At 44.0% G+C, this 23838-nt stretch overlaps 1 protein-coding gene across 1 annotated transcript in view; it reads left to right on the forward strand.

The window, feature by feature from the left end:
• LOC124721169 (structural maintenance of chromosomes protein 4-like) overlaps nucleotides 1-23838 on the forward strand; it is a 249531-nt gene that overhangs the window by 24065 nt on the left and 201628 nt on the right. Inside the window, exons 2-4 of the mRNA XM_047246005.1 lie at nucleotides 14339-14527; nucleotides 14898-15074; nucleotides 15477-15581. Of these exons, the coding sequence (XP_047101961.1) occupies nucleotides 14339-14527; nucleotides 14898-15074; nucleotides 15477-15581 (471 nt within the window). The remainder of the gene's footprint in view (nucleotides 1-14338; nucleotides 14528-14897; nucleotides 15075-15476; nucleotides 15582-23838) is intronic.

A 23838-nucleotide genomic window follows, 5' to 3' on the forward strand; every position in this document is an offset into this window, starting at 1 on the left:
CTCCTAATTGGCTACCTCCTACATTGCGAGAGCCCACCTTGGTGTCACTGTGACTCACATATGACTTGTCATCCACATCTTGCTGGACTTCCCACTTTTAGCCGTACTGTGGCAGACTTCTATCTTTCTCAGCACCCTTGGGCGACAATGCCTCAACAGCAGATTTAGTTTTACATTTTATTCATGAGCGGGAGGGATCTTATCATACCATCTGAGGCTGGGCATTTAGCATTGTCAGAGGCTGCCACCCTCCCTTCATTGTAACTCTCACACTTTCTTTGCATTTGTTTGTCTCGTTGGTCATCTACTCCCTACTTGTGTTCATCTTGCAATGTCTTCTGGGGTGGACATTTTAATGTGTTGCAGAGTGGCTGGCTCATCTTTTATTATTGTGATCAGCAAGCCTAGACCATCTGCTCTATGGTTTTAATACCTTCTTCTACTTTTCCTTGTGGTGTATGTTTTCTCTGGGTGTGTTTTTTGTTCCACCAGAGTTCTTTTTAGGTGTGGTTCCCTATTCCTTTTCCCTCTTACTTTCTCAAACGTACTTTGGTTTTTTTTTTTTTTTTTTTGTACCTTCAGCCTTGCTTGCTTCAGGAAAAAGGGACTGATGACCCTGTAGTTTGGTCCCTTTACACCCAACCAACCAACCAACCAACCAACCATTCTTTCTTTCCCCTCCCTTGGGTACTGAGTTGTCTCCCATTGAGGAACTGAACTTCTTGGCAAAACTGTGTATGGATTTGTCCTGTCCACCCAACTTTCTGTGTTCTCCTTTTCCTTCTTCCTCTCCCCTGTGCATTTCTGAAGGCTGGCCCACATGTTTGACGCGTAAAAGGTTACTGGCAACACACAATTCCCAGCTCCGGGTTGACAAGTAGGGCTTGTACGTATCCCCTCGTGCAGGCCAGGCTGAGGGGGTAGTGAGTTCCTGAGATGGTACCTTCCTCTATGCTGATTGGTCTCTGTGTGTGGAGTCAGAGAGGTGTGACCTGAGGTGTGGACAATCATCTAAGGTGGGCAAGCCCCCATGAGCATGTCCCACCCACCACCCACCTCCAGCAGGAAGGAGTGTGCCATGGGGGATTTCTCCACGATGTGTTCCTGATCTCAAAAACATAAATGGGTTGAGATGAAATAATTGACGCCTCTTCCAGCTGCACCCTTGATACCTCGTGGTGTCGCGCATGGAAGATAATCAGAATTTCACGACAGTTAATCCATTTGTTATTCAGGTGGGTGTAAAGGCCATTGCCGTTCCTATGAAAGCCTGCTCTGTCACATAATGGGACCTTACTTTTGGAGACGGATAGTGCTTTTCAAGCATAGAAACTGTTCAATGCAATACTTTTCCACAGCTATTCTGTAGAGCCGCACCACACTCTGAATCTCTCACAGTCACATACACTTAGCTGCTTGATGGCTTTTACCTAGGCTGAAATTACAGGGAGTGACTGCAGTTCACTGTGTCATGAAAAGGGTTGATAAGGAGTTAGTGCCAATGTGCACTCTGTTCTTTACATATGACTGTTTGGTATTTCCATCAAAAATTAAGGCTGGTTATGAAGCTATATATCCCGAATCCCATGTGTCGGTGCTACAACCACGCATGTGACTCTTGTAAAAATGCAGCAAAACGTGTAACCTGCAGCAGGGGCACTGTATCAACTGCAAGGATGATCATGCTGCTTACTCTCATGACTGTCCAATGTACCTCAAGGAGAGAGCCATTCAGGAGATCTGGGTGAAGGAAAAGACCGTGTTTTTAAGGTACATGTGGGCTTGGCTCTGTCAACCTTTCATGCAAGAGAACGGGGTGCCTCAGGGTTCTGTGCTCAGCATTGTCTTATTTGCTATAGCCATTTCCCCATTATGGATTGTCCCCTGTCAGGTATTCAGTCTCTTTTCATTGATACTTTGTGATCTGTTGCAGCTCTCAGTGAACCTGTCTACTTGAGTGGCGACTTGGGCACTGTCTTGATCGTCTTTACTCGTGGGTCATAAACAGTGGCTTCAGCTTTTACACTGACAGGACTATCTGTATGAACTTCTGGTGGTGGCAAGAGTTTCTTTCCCCATCCTTCAGTCTCAACCAATTACTACTCATCTCTGTGTTCTACGTGTTTTATGCAGTGCCTCATGGTGAGTGGATCAGACCATCCTCTGTCGTTTATACTAGTCCCTTGTGAGTTTGAAACTGGATTATAGATGTTTTGTATACTCACCTGCATGTCTGTCTATCTTACATCGTCTTTACGCCATCTACCATTGTGACATAAGTTAAGCTATTGGTGCCATTTATGCTAGTCCTGTTGAGTCTTTGTTGAGGCTGCAGGCTTACCTTTGCCCTACTGGCGGGATGTTCTTCTGTCATTATGCAAGCAGTCTGTCTTCTGTGCCTGGTCACCCACCTTAGGCTCCCTTTTATGATGATTCCCTTGACCACCAGTATGGGCTGCATCCATCCTCTCTGTTGCCTGCCAGAGTTCACTTTCATTTGCTGCTTTGACAACTTTGCTTCACGCTCCCTGTTACGTACCCCATGGGCGCGAGCTCTTCACTTCCCTGGCGTAATGCCAAGGTACGTGTTCATTTCGGACTCCATCTGCTTCCTAAGGGCACTACTCATGGCCTCGTGCATCACAGAGAGTTTCTCGCTTGGGGACAGTGTCTTCGTCTACACAGACGGATCCAAGACCGTCCATCCGTCAGTCCGCGCGCGTGTGTGCGTGTGTGCATGCGTGTGTGTGTGTGTCCTGCCCCAGTTCAGAAATATCGTAGATCTGGGGCTGATGTGCATAGGAAATATCATAGATCTGGGGCTGATGTGCAGAGCAGTCTGAGTTATAGTGGGGAAGTGGGTAATCTCTCCATGACCCGTGTTTACATTTAGTGATTTTGCTATTTCCTCTTTGTTTATTGCTCTCGTGTCAATTACAACAAAACGGAATACTGTGGCCGACAGTTATCAAGTGAATTAAAATACATTCACATAATTACAGAAGGCAAAAATATGTTGTTAGATTCGGATTTTATTTTATTTCCACTTTTCTGATGGTCAAGCATTAATCGTCTTGCAGAACAGTGAAGTTATTTTGTCAGTTTGCTAAAGAAAGTTTCTTGTATCAATCTTTTCTGCTGAGGCAATCAATATATTGAAACGAAGTGCTTAATTCCACACTATTGGCTAGTTACAACTGTCTGCTGCATTTCAAGTGCACATTTTCATCTTCTAGCATGTATGGCATTGTGCCATAATAAAGAACCAAACATAAGATAACACAGTACAAGAAAATTCACATCCTGAAAACCACAATGAAAAGCTTAATATCAGGTCGAGGCCTACTTCATTGGGAAACTGGACATACGAATGTGCCCTTTAAATGTGTGGAGTATCCTCTGATGTCTTGTTTCTTTTATGACATAATGTTAGATCTTTCAATGTTTTACACGTACGAACATACGGGCCTCCTACGTCATCGTAGCTGTGCAAGCATGGTGGCGCTTGTTTGACGCTCTCTGGCAACTGCTGAAACGAACCTATTTCTAACAGGTTGCGGGAAAATATTGCGAATATTGGTTTGGAAATAATTACTTTCAAAGTAAATTTCCTTTTTCGCAGGTTGAACTAAGTGCGAGAATGTATGATGAATTTCTGAAATCAGTGTGTTTGACTCTCATTTAAAAATAAACTCTTTGATGGCGAGCCATTTAGAAGAATTTAAAGCCCAGAAGATCAGATATTTATGTTGTTATTAAAAATTTATGTGATATATTGTAAAGTGTGATACAGCGTATTAACCTCGGAGACCAATATTACATGTGAAAGCTTTGCTTTTCTTGTAGCAATACTAGGTTTATTAATTTAAACCATTAACTTTTCCTGTTTGTGTGTTAGCGCTACTTAAGTGATGTTTCTTTTGGCTGACTACATAACATGTCCTGTGCTCTGAATACCCACTGTCATTGGCTGGTGAGATCACGTGACAAGAGCTACGACTGGCTTTAGAAAGTGAATCTCAATCTCAAATTCAGTGCTTTGAAAAGTAACGTGGTGTTTAGTGGGATTCAAGTTTATACTTTCATAGTACAAAAATATGCAGCGTACATGTTGCTGCACATCAAACATCTTTCCAAAGGCCCCCCCCCCCCCCCCCCCCCCCGAGTTTTGTTTTCTAAAGCACCGTGAAATTCTACACCTGTGTATAAAACCATAACCATACAAAGGATTGATAACTTATATGGTTCCGAGAGAAAGTATGCTGTCAGTTAACATGGAAAAAGTGTTTTTTCACCCAGGAGAAAGTGTATTTTTAACTGCGAAATTTGGGAATTTTTTTCTTGTCTGTGTATATACCTTGAATAAGTATGTCCAGTGTTTTCTTTTGAACAGCAAAATATTCATAAAAGTGATTTTGCAAATTGCAGCAAGATCCCCCTGTACCATTTAGAATAGAATACTGAACTGTTCACTGCCGGCAACTTTCAGTGGGATTGTCATAGGTTTCATGCTGTATTGGTGTGACACTAGGAACATCCATCAGTAAGGTTTCTTGTGTTGAGTTGTCTTCCTTACAGAACTTGGAAAACAGATCTATTTTCAATGCAGGCATCAGCTCGCTGCGCCTTAATCCACACTTGCATAGTACCTAAAGGAAAGAACAACAAAACATTGTTTTCTATAGAGGACGCTGGAAATATATGCACATTCAACAGCAGTCATTTCTTATGTAAATTTCACAGGCAGTGAAGGGCTTAAAATCATACCTGTGGTGAGGGATGGTTCTTAGCTGGTATTTCCCCCCTACACTAAATCTTCAATTTTTAATTTTTCCTGTTCATCTCTGATGTACTACCATTCTTCCTCAGTCTCCTACATATGTGGTTTTCATTTGCCATAACATAACACATGGACAGTGCAAGATGATTTAAAGATAACCTGTAGGTATATAGTATTTCATTTATATTACAATGTTATACAATTGTATATGACTGTAATATTATGTAATGTTTATACACATACATTGTAAGTTGTAGATTAATGATTCATAAAAAAGGATAGAAGTCTATTCATACACTTATCACAGCAGCAAAGGGAAAAAATCACAACTGAAAGTCATATTGCACCATTATTATATCAGCAGGCTACTTATAATCATTGTCATCTACTGGTGGCAAATGTAGCCACTTGGAATTCTCGGTGGACATACCACTTTTCATATGTAATCCTCCTCGGTGTCCTGCACCTTTCAAACCATTTATCACATTTTTCATGAATTTGGCACTGAGCATTTTTTTGCAGTTAAGTATCCAACTGTCATAAATTCCAAGTTATGTTAAGGATGTTGTGTGGGGGTTAATGCTTTCTCTTTAGAGACTCGGTTAGAGAAATCATTGACTGTCGGGTACAACCCAATTCATAGGAGTCATGTTATCATTTTGGGTGAAAGTGGAATTGTTCATCTAACCACAGTAAATCAGTAGCTTGTGCTTCACATTTTTTGTAATGGCTTCTTCCTTTATACTCGGATTTCTGTTGCTTTGTGATAGTTGTTTGAGTAAGCCCTCATGGGATTAGAATTTGTTAGCTGGGTACGAGCTGAGCGATCCTGCGATTCATGAGCTGAGGACTGCTGAGCACTGCCACTCCCCTCACTGTAAGCTCTGGGCATGCATCAGCAATCACTGTACGGTATGGCAGTGGAGTGTTGTGTGTCAGAGGGAATGGGCTGCCTGGATTGAATGGATGGTAAAAACCTCTAAAAAAGACCTTTACTCTCAAGGTGTACTGTGCACTGATGAGATGCATGGCTGTTCGGGGTGGAAGAATGGCTAGTGGGAAACCTGCAGCACCTCAGTTTTGTAATTCGTACCTAGGCATGTGGGGCTCTCTTTAGGTGGACTTTTATTTCCCTAGCTACTTGTGGGCTGAGATGGACACCCCCCTCCCCAAATTCTACTCCTCCTCCTCCTCCTCCTCCTCCTCCTCCTCCTCCTCCTCCTCCTCCCAGTGGAATGGGTGGGTGTCTGGTAGGTAACAACACCCAATCACTTCAGGTGCCTTGTGTGATGAGCCCTCCAGATTCTGGAGTTTTTAATTGTTGTAACCACGACCAGAAAGGTTGCGGGGTGGCCAAGAAAGTGCGGCGGGACCAAACGCAGAGCAGCCAGCGAACAGACAAACGAATGGAAAGGACGGACACGAAAGAATGACGGACGATCAAGAGACCTTACGACGACAACACACACAAAGCAATGGGGTGACAGAGACAACCAAACGAATCCAAGATGTCCACTAGTAGTGAAAACAAAGAATGGTAAACATACTGTCTGTTGTCGAGGCGATATGTGAAGACACACGCAACAATTAGACTCACTGGACAAGTGAGAGGCAGGTGCTTAAATATATGATCGGGGTGCCGCTATTGGCTGCTGGGACCATGTGTTTCACTGTGGCGTCCTCACATTAAATGTGGGCCAGGAGGCGCGTGCCGCCACGGCTTACGGCGCGATGGTGCAGAGACCTCGAGGGGTCTTAAACATCCATGCCGCCTGGTATCTCATATGGTGAGACCAAACAATCTATAAGGCCATGCAGATCCTGGCATTCACTACCTCCTTTGTGTCTGTCTGTAAACAGCCAGTTCAGAAGACCATGCTGCTACACAAACGGAGGTTGCTAGTGGTAGCACCGCTACTTGTGTTTGTCAGTGTGCTTGTGCTGGTAGTTAGTACGAAACCTCTACGTCCTCCCAGAACATGGTTACAATGTCCTGGAGCTCCTAGCTCTTCCAAAGGTTCAGAGGCAGGTCCACACTCCAGTGCTGTCATTACCACCTCCACAGTTGTGGCTCCGAAACCTCCCTAGACAAAAAAATCAGTCTGAGACAAAGAATCAGCTGCGAGTGCAGACCGGAAGCAAGCAGTCTGACGATGTTGACATCCCCGTATGACATATCTCAAGACTCACTTACAAAATCCAGTGGACCTTGATGTCTACCTCCCCCTAGCTACTGACCTGCAAGCAGTTGCAGTTGATGTTTGTGTGTGTCACAGGATCACTGTTTGCTCTCCATATTTACCTTTCCACAATGTAATTGGCTGAGGCTCTAATGGATCTTACAGAAAAATTCCCCTGACCCTTCCACATACTGGGAGACTTTAATGCCCATCATGTATTTCCCACTCTGTATCCATCTACTGGATGGAGGTGTCCCTGAAAGGATGCAGTCACAGTGAATGATCAGCAGAGCCATTTGGATGCTGCTCAGCCAACTGGCAGAGTTTGAATGCCATGACAGTGTCCAGGAGTGGGCAGACCACGTCGCATGAGTAATTCACCAAGCCGCTCATCATTCTAGGTGGCCGCCTGTCCCTTAGTGGATTGATGAGAGCCATTCAGTCATCCAGGTCAGGCATGTAGCTGTGAGACAGTTTAAGTGCTGCTCAGTGATGGAAAACCTGTCAGTTAGCTAGGGAAAAATCTTGACACATCATCAAAGAGAGCAAGATAAGGTCATGGCAAGTGTTCCTGGACTCATCAATCATTCCACTTGTTGTACTACAGTATGGGTAGTCACCAGGAAGATCTCTGGTAAAGGCTGTCAGTTACCTATAGCAGCATTATAGAATTGGGGGGGGGCTCTCCAAACAACACTTGGAGACATTATGCATAAAACAGCAGAACAATTTGGGCTGACTTCTGCCACTGCCAGCCAGGATTCAGGGTTCTGTTGTTACTGTGCCACCATAAAAAGGGGTGAATTGGAGTTCAGGTCTAACGATTCAGAGTCCTCCAACTGCCCATTCTCTATGTGGGAGCTGGGTTCAGCAATGTCTGCAGTTCGTGATATTGTCTGGTCACAACAAATTCAATACAGCATGCTGCAGAACTTGCAATCAGCATAAAAGGAAGTACTCTTGACTCCATTAATTCTTGAAGTGTTTCTGTAACGAGCTCTGTATGAAAGACCTTGGAGCGAATAGTTAACCATTGTCTGGTCTGGAGGTTACAGACCAGGCACCTCCTAGATTCAGGAGATTTTGATCCACCATTGACAACCTGACGTTGCTAGAGCTGGCTGTTTCGCAGGCTTTCCTATGTAAACAGCATTGTATAGGTATGTTTTTTGATATCAGTAAGACACTACCTGTACACACAGTATAATAGGGCAGCTCAACCAATGGGGCTTAGATGGTAATCTCTCCATCTTTATTTGGTCCTTCCTATCAAACCATGTTTTATGGTACTGAATTGGTGACATGCTGTTGAACAGTTTTGAGCAGGAGAATTGTTCTTCAGGGCTGTAATTCAAATGTTACACCATCTTTGCCATAGTTGTAAACAGTATCTCATCTAGTTGAGGAGTCCCATATAATGTTCATTATTTGTGGACGATTTTGCTCCCTACTGCCAGGTACTCCATATCAATGGGCTCAGTACTCATTAGACATCGTGAGGAATCAGAATGGGGTGCTCTGCGGAACTCAAGGACTTCGAATGTGGTGGGGTGATTGGGTGCCACTTGTGTCATATGTCTGTACATGAGATTTCAGCACTCCTAAACATCCCTAGATCCACTGTTTCTGATGTGGTAGTGAAGTGAAAATGTGAAGGGACACATACAGCACAAAAGTGTACAGGCTGACCTTGTCTGTTGACTGATTGACTGCAGACAGTTGAAGAGGATCGTAATGTGTAATAGACATCTATCCATACATTCTATTCATCATTTGGATTTGCAGCTCCTTGTGGTTTCGATGTTTGAAGTTAAAGTTGTTGGAGGTAAGGTCTGCCAGTTATGCAAAACTGTTTTTTCCAAGTTTCCAAACATGTTTCAGCACCTCTGTGCCATAAGCAGTGGGTTTGTTTTATTTAATCTGTAATGTGAACATTTTTACTAAATGCTTACAAAATTATGTGGATATTTAGTTCAAACAAACTTTTTCTTTTTGTTAGTACCTTCACAATCGGTTTGCATGGTTTTTCAGGACCATTTGTGCAGTTTATTTCAGGTAGCTTGTCATCTGCAACCAAACAATGTTAGTGAGATTTTGTTGGGATTTTACCTGTCATTTTATGCTCTAAACATAATTTAGTTTGTCATGATATTGACGCCTATATTTGTTTTTACTTGGGTTTTTGTGTGGCAAGCCCTTTTATTCTCAGCATCATGGTAACGTGCTGTGAAGCCCATGCAATCATTACACGTATTTTCATAAAATAAGGCTGTAAGAGCACATCGCACTTCACCAAAACACACTGTAATTGTGGTGGTTGTATGTCCCAGCCCAGTCAGTGTTCATTCTGTTTAATCTATGGAGCATGAATCTGAAGTTTGCTTGCGTATGTGTCATTGGGTGATTCGATAGGCTGTGAATGGTGGTGCTTGTGGTTGTCAGTTTCCTGGATATTGTGAAGTTGTGTGTGTTGTTTGTTTTATGTATATTGAGATCTAGAAAATGTAGTGTGTTGTTAGTGTCTGTTTTTAATGTGAAGTTAATTTTTGGGTATAAGTTATTTATTTCATTGTGTAGCTGTTCTATGTGTGTATGTGGTTCATCAATCAGGAATATTATGTCATTGACATAACGGTACCAGTATATAACTTCGTAGCTTTTTGGTTTTATTATGTGTCTGAAGATCATGTTCCCCAGGTTGTTCACAAATATGTTAGCTAGGAGGCCACTAATTGGTGATCCCATTGGCAGTCTTTCATGTTGAGAATAAAATTCTTTATTGAATACAAAATAATTTTGTGATGTTATGGTCTTGAGTATGGTTGTTATTTCATTGATGTGTGTGTCTGGTGTGTGTTCTTGTTGTTTTAATATGTGTGTGATGATGTTGATTGTTTCATTTATTGGAATAAAACTGTATATTGATGTGATGTCAAATGATATGAGGGTTGTTGTCTGGTATGTGTATGTTCTTGATTCTGTCGATTAATTCCTGTTATCAAAAGTGTAAATTTTTTTAGTAATGTGTGTGGCCGATGGGCTAGGTGTTAGGATGGAGCATTTCGGAAGTTGATGACAGGCCTTAATGGGATATTATCCTTGTGAACCTTTTTCTAAGGAATTCAGGGTGGTTTTTCTATGTCATCCTTTTCACCTGGAATTTTAAGGATGTATTTTTGATGTTTTTCAGTGTGTGTTTTTCTGGTACCTTGTTGTTGGGTTGCTGGCCAGTTTTGTGATGTTGTCTTTGAGAAAATCTAGTGTTATTTCTGTATTTCTGTGTATTCTCTCTCTCTCTCTCTCTCTCTCTCTCTCTCTCTCTCTCTCTCTCTCTCTCGGTCTCAGAGAGAGAGAGAGAGAGAGAGAGAGAGAGAGAGAGATGAAATGTAAACAAAATTCAAATTTGGCACCAAACGCACTGGTGAACAAATGAACACTGACTGGGGTGGGACACACAACCACCACAATTACAGTGTGTATTGGTAAAGCGCGAAGTGCTCTTACAGCCTTACTTTATGAAAATAATGTTATGTTTACATATGCTTCACACCACCTCACCATGATGCTGAAAATAAAAGGGCTTGCCACACAAACCTAAGTAAAAACAAATATAGACGTGAAATATAACAAACTAAATTATGTTTAGAGCATAAAATGATAGGTTAACTCCCAACAAAATTTCTCATCAGCATCGTTTGGTTGCAGGTGACAAGCTACTGTAATAAATAATGCACAAGTGGTCCAGAAAAACCATGCAAACCGATTGTGAAAGTACTAACAAAAAGAAACTAATTGTTGTTTGAAACTAAATATCCACATAATTTTGCAATCATTTAGTAAAAATGTTCACATTACAGATTAAAGAAAACAGAAACCCAGCACAGAGGTGCTGAAACATGCTTGGGAACTTGGAAAAAGTGGTGTTTTGCATAACTATCCAGACCATCACACATGAATTCCAAACTGCTTCAGGATCCACTGCAAGTACTATGACGGTTAGGTGGGAGGTGAGAAAACTTGGATTTTATGGTCGAGCTGCTGCTCATAAGCTACACATCACGCTGCTAAATTCCAAACGGTACCTCACGTGGTGTAAGGAGTGTAAACATTGGACGATTGAACAGTGGAAAAAGTTGTGTGGAGTAATTAACCACGGTACACAATGTGGCAATCCCATGGCAGGGTGTAGGTATGGCGGATGCCCGGTGAACGTCATCTGCCATCGTGCGTAGTGCCAACACTAAAATTCTGAGGCAGTGGTGTTATAATGCGGTCGTGGTTTTTGTTTAGGGGGGGCTTTGCACCCCTTGTTGTTTTGCATGGCACTGTCACAGTGCAGGCCTGCATTGATGTTTTAAGCACGTTCTTGTTTCCCACTGTTGAGGAGCAATTCAGGGATTGGGTTGTATCTTTCAACACGATTGTGCACCTGTTCATAATGTACGGCCTGTGGCAGAGCGGTTGCACGACAGTAACATCCTCATAATGCGCTGGCCTGCACAGAGTCCTGACGTGAATCCTATAGAACACCTTTGGGATGTTTCGGAACCCTGACTTCATGCCAGGCCTCACCGACCAACATTGATACTTCTCCCCAGTGCAGTACTCTGTGAAGAATGGGCTGTTGTTCCCTAAGAAACCTTCCAGCACCTGATTGAACATAGGCCTGTGAGACTGGAAATTGTCATAAAGGCTAAGAGCGGGCCAACACCATATTGAATTCCAGCATTACCAATGGAGCACACCATGAACTTGTAAGTCATTTTCAGCCAGCTGTCTGGATACTTTTCATCACATAGTGTAGGTGTCAGCCAAAGATATGAAAAGGAAATAGCCTTCACACTGACAAATTCCGCTGAAGCAAGCAGTTTCCAAATGTCAGGAAAGTTGGGAGTGGCTGCCAGTGCAGAGTTAATCAGTTTAACAATTTAAAGGCATTTCAAAAGCTGCTATCACAATAAAATTCACACACAATGTGAATGAAACTGTGCAGATCAAGAAAATATTATTATTGAAAAATCGATTTTTTTTTTTTTTTTTTTTTTTTTTTTTTTTACCAAAACCCATTACATTCCCTCTTAACACTTTCACTGCGATATCGCTGCAGGCGCGTAACTCTCCAGTGTGGCCTGTCAACGTGCGGATGGGTACCGCTCAGAGCCGACGCTCCTAAGCACACCTGAGCTATATGCTGACGTCAAGACCTTGTAAGATCTGTAGGATCATGTTCTATACTGACTTAATGATTACACCTTAGATGCATTACTTCAAATAAGCTTTGACTGTATTGTGGTCATGTTTTAAAGTCTGTTTGCTGTCTGACACTTATAGGGGGCACAGGCGTCATTCAGATGTTCGTGATTTGTTGATAATGTAACAAAATATACAATTCAAACAAGCAACAAATCCACTGCATTCAGGAAAAATTTGGATTCCAAAATGCAAATTCTTAAGAAGGAAAAAAAATCTGGATTAATTTGAAATTATATTTATTTCAAATGCACATTTTTAAGATTGACTCTGATAGAGGTCGTCAATTTAATAGCATGTTTGCTCCTGGTATGAGAGAATTAGCTGTCTACATTTATCATAGACGCCCAGGGGACGCCCGGATGTGTAGAAATTAGTAAGTGGAACACACCCTACGTGGAGGCTTCTCTCGTGTCCCCCATCACTTCAATTGCCGTGCTATTAAAACAAATTTAGCACAACAAATTCTTTCGCAAAAAACTGAAGTGAACACTTTACAACAGAATAAGAAATAAGTAGGCTTAACACAAAAGGAAACTTCATTTTCTGAGTACTCGCGAAAAAAACTTTCACGTCATAAAAAGAAATAATGCAATGTCAAAAAGAAATAAAAGAAGTTGTCTAGGATAATTGGAATTTCCCCGATATTATCGCGTTTTTGCTACTTTGGGAAATTATACAGCAGTTCAAGAAGTATCCAGGTTTGTGCGCTTGCATGTTATGTGGTTCTTTATGCCAGTAATCACCTAGATTATCTCCGTGTGACAGGTCGGGCTTTTTTTCGTCGTTGATTTACACACAATCGTAGTGATACGTAATGTCAGATTGGGAACGGTCATGAAACAGATTCAAAAGCTTTGCTTCCACGCTATCATCACTTGGCAATTCTTCTGCAGCCTCTAAATGACAATCTCCGTGGTATGCCTCATTCGCACTACACAGAAAATCGCTGTCGTCTAGTACACTAAGTAACTGTTCCTCTGTCAGTTTAACACTTTTCCTGCTCCTTTTCACATTGGAACGTCCAGGTGTTGTTTCATTAGCTGCCATTACGAACAATATACGTTCGATAACTGACCACGCAAAATGAAAGTTTACATGCTTTGATGCTAGCTTAGCCGCTGCAGCTACACTGAGTAATCAGTGAGCGCGGATGCTTATAAGCGTCAGCCGCACTGGCTCGTGGCTTGTTGTGACGCTTATCAGCCGCAGCGAAAGTGTTGCGTAATGTTCAAACATTTGCAACACATGGGGTGAAAATTTTAAGGTTTCGTGATTTGTCTCAGTTGTTTCCTCAAATATTAAGGGGATGTTCTTAATGTGTTAACAGGATGACTGGCTCACCCATGTTTTTTGTAAGTGGTCAGCCAGTCACATTTTTCTGTGCCTCTATTAGCTCCTGTGTATTTTACTTCTGTTTTAACCCCAAGTATAGCAGCTTTCACTCCTTCTATGTTGTCTTAATGTAAGTGATTATGTAGTTAGATATGAGTGATGTGGGAGTATTGTGTTGTCTGTTTTGTCTGTTACATGCAGTGAAGTGTGGCTGGCTGCAATTGTCTACACTGCCTCCCCTCCACCACTGCAATCTGTCAGTCACGAAGTAATTTTTGTTGGTACATATGGGAAGACATTAAAAGTAACACAGATTACCCATTAAACACACAAACTTGTGTTTTTGTAATATGTGATGGGAACAAACTGTGCATTAGTGATAGCAGTTTTACATGATGTGGGATAAAATTACATATTTGTTACATGAAAGTGAAGATAGCAGAAATGAGGAAGTAGTAGTGAGGGGATGCAGAATTTTGAAGCCTGTTTTGTGGCTTCTATGCGTAGTTTATGAAATTTACTAAGATGCCGTACAAGAAATAAAAATGTGTTCATTTACATAGTCAACCTTTGTCCCACTTAGTAATGTTAGTAACATATTTATATTTGGAACTAATTATATGTACTAATGCTCTGAAATGTATAAGATGACTTATGATGATTTTGTGTTCTGTTTTAGATTTGTTTCTTTTTTCTCAACAAAGTACTTTGTAAAATTATTTTGCTGTCTCATTTTGGGTTTTAGAATGAATGTAGTTTCTTGTAAGCTTATGTAATGTTTATTTCTTTACAGTGTTTCAATTCCATTTTGGGTGCCAATGGAAGTGGTAAAAGTAATGTCATTGACTCACTACTATTTGTCTTTGGATACCGTTCTACAAAGATAAGATCGAAGAAGGTTTCTGTCCTCATCCACAAATCTGAGACACGCCAGGACATAAAGAGCTGTTCAGTAGTCGTCCATTTTGTTCAAGTGATAACGGTAAATGCACTCCCTATTTTTGCTGTGTTTTAATATTCTTGGTGGCATTTATGGATTTCAGTCAGATTAATGTTCAACATATTTTCAAATGCTAAGAAGCTAATTTTGTAATCAATCTAGGAATTTTATTGTGGGTACACATTCTAGGTCATGGAACTACATGAAAGTGCAATATATTTATCCACTAACATTGGAGAACCAAAGTAATAAAACTTAAATAGCTTGGCACCAATATCATTACAGTGTCAACTGAGTGAATGCTAAAATTGATATTTCGTAATGTTTAAAATGTGTGTGTGTGTGTGTGTGTGTGTGTGTGTGTGTGTGTGTGTGTGTGTTATAATTCTGCATTGTTGTCAATATTTTTCAGAAAGACTATCAGCATGAGATTGTAAAGAACTCCTCATTCAGTATTGGACGTACAGCATTTCTGGATAATTCATCCTATTACACACTAAATAACCGCCGTGTCAAATTCAATGCTATATCTAAGTTGTTACGTGAGCATGGAATTGATCTGGATCATAATCGCTTCCTTATTCTTCAGGTAAGTTCTCTAGGTAGTGCTTTGAATAGTTTTATTACTTTCTTAGGGGACAGGGTGTTTTTCACTTCGCCTGACCAAAATGTTCATGAAGTAATTCTTTGATAATTTAGGAGCAGTAGCAATTGATACGGTAAAATCACATATGGGGAAAGTATGTGTTGATTAGAAATTTTTACTTGTCAGTGACTTCGTTGGAGATGTTTAATCCAGTCATTTTTAGTTCTTATTGTATATTTATTAATCAGTAACTGTCAACTCTTATGAAATGAAATGCTTGTTAGCGTAGATATTTAGGAAGCTCCATTTGTACAACACAGTTAATGACACTTGCGAATTACACTCAGTGTTAAGTCTGTAAAATTTAGTTGAATTTTAAATTTCAGTTTTTCTTGCTTTTGACAGGGTGAAGTAGAACAGATATCATTAATGAAACCTAAGGGCATGACTGAAAATGAAACTGGTCTCCTGGAATTTTTAGAAGACATAATTGGAACCTCAAGATTTAAGGTATTTTTTAAAATCTTCTATTGTCACCACTCAAGTCATGTTAAGTGGTGGTGGTGGTGGTGTCTTCATCGTCCAAGATAATGGTGGCAAAACAGTGCTTATGTAATGATCTTAAAGACACTATGATGTTAAAGTAATTATTGCTTGCTCAGTTAATTTGTATTAGGAAACACAAAAGCAACTGAAATGATTGAAACTAGAATACTGGTGGCAAAATATTGCTGTGCAGTACTTGTGCAATGTTAATTTGTGATTGATGAACTGATTGCGCTACTGCTTTTTTAAGTAAGCCTTTTTGATTGGGAGCTCTCCCATATTTAGCTGCTTCTTTGTTTGGCTTTGGCCGTAAAATTGACATCTGGAGTCAATAATGTCGTATTTAAATACCTAAGAGTAACACTGCAGAAGAGTAGGTGTGAAGTGGAACAGTCATAAGTTGTGGGGTGAAGCAGATAGCACATACCAATATATTGGTAGGGTGCTGTCAAACTAAAACATTTTTATAGATAAGGTTATTTGCACCCCCCCTCCGCCCCCCCCCCCCCACCACACACACACACACACACACACACACACACACACACACACACACACACACACACACACACACACACACACACACGTTTTGAAGAAATACTGGTAAGGAGTGGTGATCCATAACAGCTGAGACTAATAGGAGTCATAGTGTACACAGACAAGGTCACCACAAATTATCACTACTTACTTTCCTTTGTGGGAGACTCAGTAACAGAAATTGCAAAAAATTGATTTCATGTGTTTCAAAGACTTTTAATATCTCCCTAAAAACATCAAGGAAAATTCAAAACTATTGTTTGTGAGACTAAATCTGCAACTGATTTTAGCCCTTCGTCCACCTAGAATTTACTCTCATAAGGACAATGAAGATTAAACAGGTTTTATATGAGCGACTTTGTCTTAATGGACTAATAGTGATGGGTGAGTTTTGTATGTCAGTGTGTAAATTAGCTGTCAACTATGTTATGAGTGGGCCGATGATGATGTGATGATGATGATGATTATGGACTGTGCCAAGTGTAAACTTCTTAAAATAATTATATTATGATTACAGTGCATGCACAGGAAGGGGGAGGGGGGGTGATGGTGTCTAACATACGAAGTTGTCAATTCTTGCCACACCCACTCATGTAATACTATAGTAAGGGATATTATGCTTTTTGTTTCATCATCATCTTTATTATATTGTTTGATATGTTTTCATAACAGTGTTGTTATATTGCATGATGGCTTTGTGTATTTTCCTTTCCCTACAAGACACACCAAAAATCTGAAAACAAAAAGTTGTTCTCATTTTAAAATATCTGGACTGATAAAATCTACAGTCTGCATAAATAAGAATGTGCATCAATGAAAGATGTTACTAATGAGAACTGTTTAAATAGTGAAAAAGTCAGCTCTATTGATGGAGAGAAGTAGTTGCAGATATTATTTGGCACATGAAGTTTAAAGCAAGAAGTTGCTATGTACTGCCTTAAAATATTTTTAATGTGTTTGCATACATTTTCAGAAACAGAGAAATGGTGTTTCAAAATGTGTAGACAGCATGTTTCATAATCTTTCAGGTTCCAGCACTGTGGAGAATTTATCATATGATCTCAATAGCATCCATTATGAACTTCCCTTTGGCTATTAATAACTATATCATTGCTAGTTCCCATGTGTTGTTGGTATATCCTGAACTTTAAGGATGATGGTTCCTCATAATCTCACATTCACCGTTAAAGGACCTAACTACGGAATAAAAAACACTGAAAACACCTGTCTTGGAGTGACAAGGTGCACACTGTCATGTACATAGGGAGCCAAAGGACAGTAGGGTCTCTACCAGTGCCTTCATGTGGGCCTTTGAGGGAGATTCATTGCCTGAAAAGGTAAAGGTAGTCGTATACCAATGCGATGTGAAACCCTATGACAACCCCTCCCCAATATTTCAGGATATTACCATCTGCAGTGTTTACCTCCCTTGCAGTGGTGAAGTGTCTCGGAAGATATTTTTTGTGTTGGGTTCTCAGCTTCCCGCACCTTTCCTAATCCTATGTAATTTGGGACAACTTGACCTTTGCCTCTGGCATAGTGGTGCCACCACATACTTCATTGTGGCTCATGGAACTTCCTCAAGCATTGGCATTTTCATTTGCAGCACTCGTCTTCTCCCATCCAACCACTGTAGAGGCCACGATGACCTGTGTGATAGTGGCCACTTCGCGATCTACCTGACCCTCCCTCAGTATCTCCCCCATGCACACCTGCCCGAATAGGCTCTCAGCAGTGCTGACTAGGGTGCACTCGCCTCTACTGTTGCCCTTAGCTCCCCACTGCATGCCCCCCAGGGGGTCCACAACTCTTTCGTGGATACGTGCGTGGCGAGCACGGGGCCCCGAGCCATTGCAGCCTTCTTTCTCTCCCGGGCTGCATTTCCTTTCCCTTCCCCTCCTTTCCCCTCCATACCCCTTTCCCCTCGCCCTCTCCTCTCCCTCTATTGGTGTCCTTGCTTATGTTGGCCCCTGCTATCCTCCTGGTTCTGTTGGTTTTACACTCTGGCTTTGTTGCGTAATCATCTCCTCCTTTTGGCATTCCTTGGTCCCCCTCTGGGGTTTGACCTCCATTCCAAAATTTCTCTTCCGTAGTGTGAGCCATTTGGGGAAGAGCACCTTACCTAGTGTCTCCGACGTGTGCCCTCCTAGTATATTCCACCTTTTCTTCTACGTCGTTGTCTGATGCTAGGGTGCATAGCCAGCACGGTAGCCAGCCCGTGTGGTGGGGTCGCTATGTACCCTTTTGGTTGAGCCCCCTGAACACACAGGGATCACACTTCTGATACCTGAGCTGTGACCTCCTCATGCATGCCTTGGAGTGGTTGCTCGTCATCCTGGAGCATCGGAACTCCCGGCAATGGCCGCCGTGCCAGACGGCCCTTGCTGTGGCTGGGTGGCGCCCGTGAGGAGAGCCCCTGATCGGAGTGGGTGGTATCAGGGCGGACGCTATGCAGATGAAACGCATAAGGGTCCAAACCTCTGGCCGCTCTTCTGCGGCCGTCTCTCTGCGTGGTACTGATTCCTCAAGTGCTGCTTCTCTTGCCCCTTCGGCCTTCCCTTCCGTGGCTACCCCCTGGGAGGAGGGTCAGGCCCGTCGTCTAGGGGCAAAACCTTTCCCCCGTTATCTAGTTTGCACCAGGACTGATGGAGATACTTTCACCAGTGTCAAACCTTTATTCTTTGTGGAACACATTGAAGACAAGTTCGGCGAAGTGGACTCCCTGAGCAAGATGCGGTCGGGTTCGTTACTGATAAAAACTGCTTCGGCTGCCCAATCTGCGGCCCTTCGTGCCTGTACCCATCTTGGCACAATTCCCGTGTCCATTACCCCTCACCAGTCTCTAAATATGGTACAAGGTGTGATTTTTCACAGAGACCTCATCCTTCAAACTGATGAGGAACTTCGGGACAATCTCGGACGGCGGGGTGTTAACTTTGTTCGGCGTGTTCAGAAGGGTCCTAAAGATAATCGTATTGATACTGGTGCCTTTATCCTGGCCTTTGAAGGGGATACCCTTCCTGAGAAAGTTAAGATTATGGTCTATCGCTGTGATGTGAAGCCGTACATCCCACCTCCTATGCGGTGTTTTAAGTGCTTGCGTTTTGGCCATATGTCTTCTCGCTGTACCCAGGACCCTCTCTGTGGTGACTGTGGACGTCCACTCCATGAGGGGAGTCCCTGTGTTCCCCCTCCTGTATGTGTAAATTGTCATGGTAGTCATTCTCCACGTTCAGCAGATTGCCCAGTCTATAAGAAAGAAAAAAAGATACAGGAGTATAAGTCTCTTGATCGTTTAAGCTACACAGAGGCCCGTAAGAAATATGCACGATTGCACCCTGTGTCCATGACATCTAGTTACGCCTTGGTTACATCTTCATCCCTTCCTCCCCCTTCCTTACCCCCGTCCCGGACCCCTCTCCTTCCCCCATCCCCTGCGGCTCCCACACCTTCTCCTCTGGGCGCCGCTCCCCCTCCCCAGCCGGAGAAGTGTCCCACTCCTTCGGCGTCTGCCGGTCAAGGGCGCCTCTCCCGGGATGCCCCTTCCCGGCACCTTCCAGGTCAAAGGTCTGCTGCAGCGCGGCGACCGCGAGAGCCGCGGTCTATCGGCCCCCAGGTCGCCCGGTCTCTTTCTGTTCCTGATCTTGCTGCAGCTGGCTCCATTATGCCACACAGCCCTCCTCGATCTCAGCCTGAAAAGAAGAAGAAACATAAGTCCCGGGACAAAGGGCCTCTGGTGTCACCGGAGGTCCCTTCCCCGGCTTCACAACCGGATTCTGACCTGTCGTTTATGGATGTCGCCCCCTCCTTGTCGGTGACGGGTGGGGACCCGGCGGTATGACTGGATTTAGCGTGTTCAGCCCTCATTTAAACCATCGTTCTGTGGTTCTCCAATGGAATTGTAATGGCTACTATAGTCACCTTCCGGAATTGAAATCCCTTCTTTCGTCCTGCTCAGCAGCTTGTGTGGTTCTCCAGGAATCTCATTTTACTGATACTCACTCACCGACCCTCCGTGGGTTCCCCGTTTTCTGTCGAAATCGGGTCGGACCCTTGCGGGCTTCTGGTGGCGTTTGTACGTTGGTCCGTACAGACATTGCTAGCACGTGGATTCCTCTCCAAACTACATTGGAAGCAGTTGCTGTTAGTGTCCACTTAGACTCTGCAGTCACAGTATGCAATCTTTATCTCCCTCCTGACAGGACTCTTACACCTGCTGCCTTAACCACCCTTCTTCAGCAACTTCCTCCTCCCTTCCTCCTCCTTGGGGATTTTAATGCTCATCATCCTTTGTGGGGCAGTGCCTTTCCATCTAGACGAGGTCTTCTTATCGACCAATTTATTGCAGACCACGACCTGTGCCTTCTTAATGATGGCTCCCCTACTCATTTCAGTGCTGGTCATGGTACCTTTTCTGCCATTGATCTTTCTCTTTCTTCTCCCTCTCTCCTCCCTTCATTACACTGGTCGCCACACGACGACCTTTGTGATAGTGACCATTTCCCGTTGATTATCACGCTCCCTTCCCGCTCCCCGATGGAGAGGTTACCTCGTTGGTCTTTCCACTGCGCCGATTGGCCTCTATATGCTGCACAGGTCGAGTTTTCTCCCTCTTTGTCGGGTTGTATTGATGACGTCCTACGTGACGTGTCTGACGCGATTGTTCGCGCTGCTAACCTTGCTGTCCCGCGCTCATCTGGACAATTTCGTCGTCGGCAAGTCCCGTGGTGGAGTACGGCCATTGCCATTGCCATCCGTGATCGCCGTCGAGCTTTGCAACACTTTAAGAGGCACCCATCTGTAGCCAGCCTTTCTACCTTTAAGCGCCTTCGCGCTAAAGCCCGTTATTTAATCAAACAGAGCAAGCGGATATGTTGGGAACGATTCGTTTCTTCCCTTGGTTCCACTGTCCCTCTGTCACGGGTATGGGCTACACTTCGCTCTCTCCAAGGTTGCCATCGGCAATCCACCCTCCCAGGCCTTCACCTCCCAGATGGCATTTGTACGGACCCATTCGTTCTTGCAGAACATCTTGCGACCCATTTTGGAGTGGCATCAGCGTCGGCCTCCTATCCAGCTGCTTTCCTTCATCAAAAACAGCAGGCTGAAGCTGTCACCTTATGTTTCACCACTTGTGAGTCAGAATCTTACAACGAACCTTTCACTGAATGGGAATTTCTTTCTGCTCTATCTTCTTCTCACGATACGGCCCCTGGCCCAGATTCCATTCATAACCAGCTGCTTAAACATCTCAGTGCTCCACAACGGCACCATCTTCTTCGGGTGTTTAACCGTATCTGGCTCCAGGGTGACTTCCCTTCTCAGTGGAGGGATAGCATTGTGGTTCCTGTCCTTAAGCCTGGTCAGAACCCCCTATCTGTTGACAGCTATCGGCCAATTAGTTTGACCAATGTTGGTTGTAAGTTACTTGAACGGCTGGTAGCCCGTCGGCTCACTTGGGTCCTCGAATCTCGGGATCTATTGTCCCCTTACCAGTGTGGCTTTCGAGAGGGACGATCTCCAATCGATCATTTGCTTCGCTTGGAATCCGCAGTTCGGCAGGCTTTTTCCCAGCGCCGCCATTTGGTTGCAGTGTTTTTTGACCTTCGCAAGGCCTATGACACGGCCTGGCGCCATCACATCTTACTAACCCTTCATCAGTGGGGTCTTCGGGGCCCACTCCCGATTTTTATCCGCCAGTTCCTGATCCATCGGTCATTCAGAGTTCGAGTTGGTACTGCTTTTAGTTCTCCACGGACCCAGGAGACGGGCATCCCACAGGGTTCTGTCTTGAGTGTCCTTCTTTTCCTCATTGCTATCGATGGACTTGTGGCCTCTGTCGGTCCCTTGGTCGCCCCTGCCCTGTATGTGGATGATTTCTGCATTTGGGTTAGTTCCTCCTCGATGCCATCTGCAGAACGGCAGCTCCAGGTGGCTATACGGCGTGCCTCTGCATGGACCCTCTCCCACGGGTTTCAATTCTCTCCTTTAAAATCGCGGGTGGTCCACTTCTGTCGCCGTACTACGGTCCACCCTGATCCAGAGCTCTATCTCGCTGCACAAAGATTGCCTGTGGTTCCACAGTTTCGTTTCCTAGGTCTTCTTTTCGACAACAAGCTCACTTGGCTGCCCCATATCAGACTCCTGAAGGTAGGATGTTTCCGTAAACTCAATGTCCTTCGCTTCCTTGCCCACTCCTCCTGGGGTGCGGACCGTTCCCTCCTCCTCCGTCTTTATCGTGCTCTAGTTCTGTCACGTTTGGACTATGGTTGTCAAGTTTATGGTTCAGCTGCTCCTTCCACGCTGCACGTGCTGGATCCAGTCCACCATCGTGGTATCCGTTTGGCCACCGGTGCCTTCCCTACTAGCCCTGTTGATAGTCTCCTGGTTGAAGCTGGGATCCCCCCCTTTCTGTTCGGCGGTCCCAGCTTCTGGTGTCTTATGCCCTTACTATCCGTTCTTCTCCCGCTCATCCTTCCTATTCTATCCTATTCCCAGACCATGGACGTCGCCCGCCTGACTCCCGCCCTCGGGCGGGTTTACCGGTTGGGCTGCGCCTTGCGTCTCTTACCCGTGATTTTCGGCTTCCTTCTTTGTCCTGTCTTCCTCGCTCCCTCCCCTCCACCCCTCCTTGGTTAGTTCCTCGGCCTCGAATTCGGATGGATCTCCGCCGCGGTCCGAAAGATTCCATCCCCCCGGTGGTGTTCCGTTCCTTTTTCCGCCAAATTTTATGGGAGTTTCGGGATGCTGTTGTTTTTTACACTGATGGCTCTAAATCTGCTGATCATGTTGGGTATGCCTTCACGTCCTTCGTTGGAACGGAAAATCATCTACTGCCACCCTCATGTGGGGTGTTTACTGCGGAATTGATGGCAATTTCCCGGGCCCTTACCTTTATTAAACAATCCCAACACAACCGCGTTTTGTTATGTACGGACTCGATGAGTGGCCTTCTTGCTATTGACCGGTGTTTTTCGCGCCATCCCTTGGTCTCTGCCATCCATGACCATCTCGCTGATCTTCACCGTGCTGCTTGTTCCATTGACTTCTTATGGGTCCCGGGCCATGTGGGTATCCCGGGTAATGAGCTCGCTGATCGTTTGGCTGGGGGAGCAGTTACTTACCCCCCGTTTCCTGTAACCCCTCCTGCAGCGGATTTACGGCTTCACATCAAATCCCACTTTGCACAGTCATGGGCCAATTCTTGGGAGGCTACTCCACTGTCTAATAAACTTCGTGCCATTAAGGTGAATACAGGCCCATGGCGTTCTTCCTTTAGCCTCTCCCGCAAGGACTCGACCACACTGTGTCGTCTCCGCATTGGCCATACCAGGCTGACCCATGGTTTCCTTTTGCGTGATAAGCCACCCCCGCTATGTGGTTGTGGAGCCTTCCAGTCAGTGGCCCACATTTTGGTTGAATGCCCCCTTCTTTTGGCTCTGCGTGCTAAGTACAGACTCCCCCACACTTTACCTTTGATGTTGGCTGACGATTCCCGGATGGTCTCTCTGGTTCTAGGTTTCCTCCGGGAGAGTGGTTTTTATTCTCAGTTTTAAAGTTTTTAATCTCCCTCTGGTGTTGGGGCAGGGCGGTGAGTGTTTGGGTGTCTCCCACTGTAGGCAGTGTTCAGAGATTCCCGATTCACCTCCGTGACCGGAATCCTCTTTTCTTTCCCTTTTACTCT

This window comes from Schistocerca piceifrons, chromosome X (assembly GCF_021461385.2).
Source record: "Schistocerca piceifrons isolate TAMUIC-IGC-003096 chromosome X, iqSchPice1.1, whole genome shotgun sequence".
NCBI lineage: Eukaryota > Metazoa > Arthropoda > Insecta > Orthoptera > Acrididae > Schistocerca > Schistocerca piceifrons.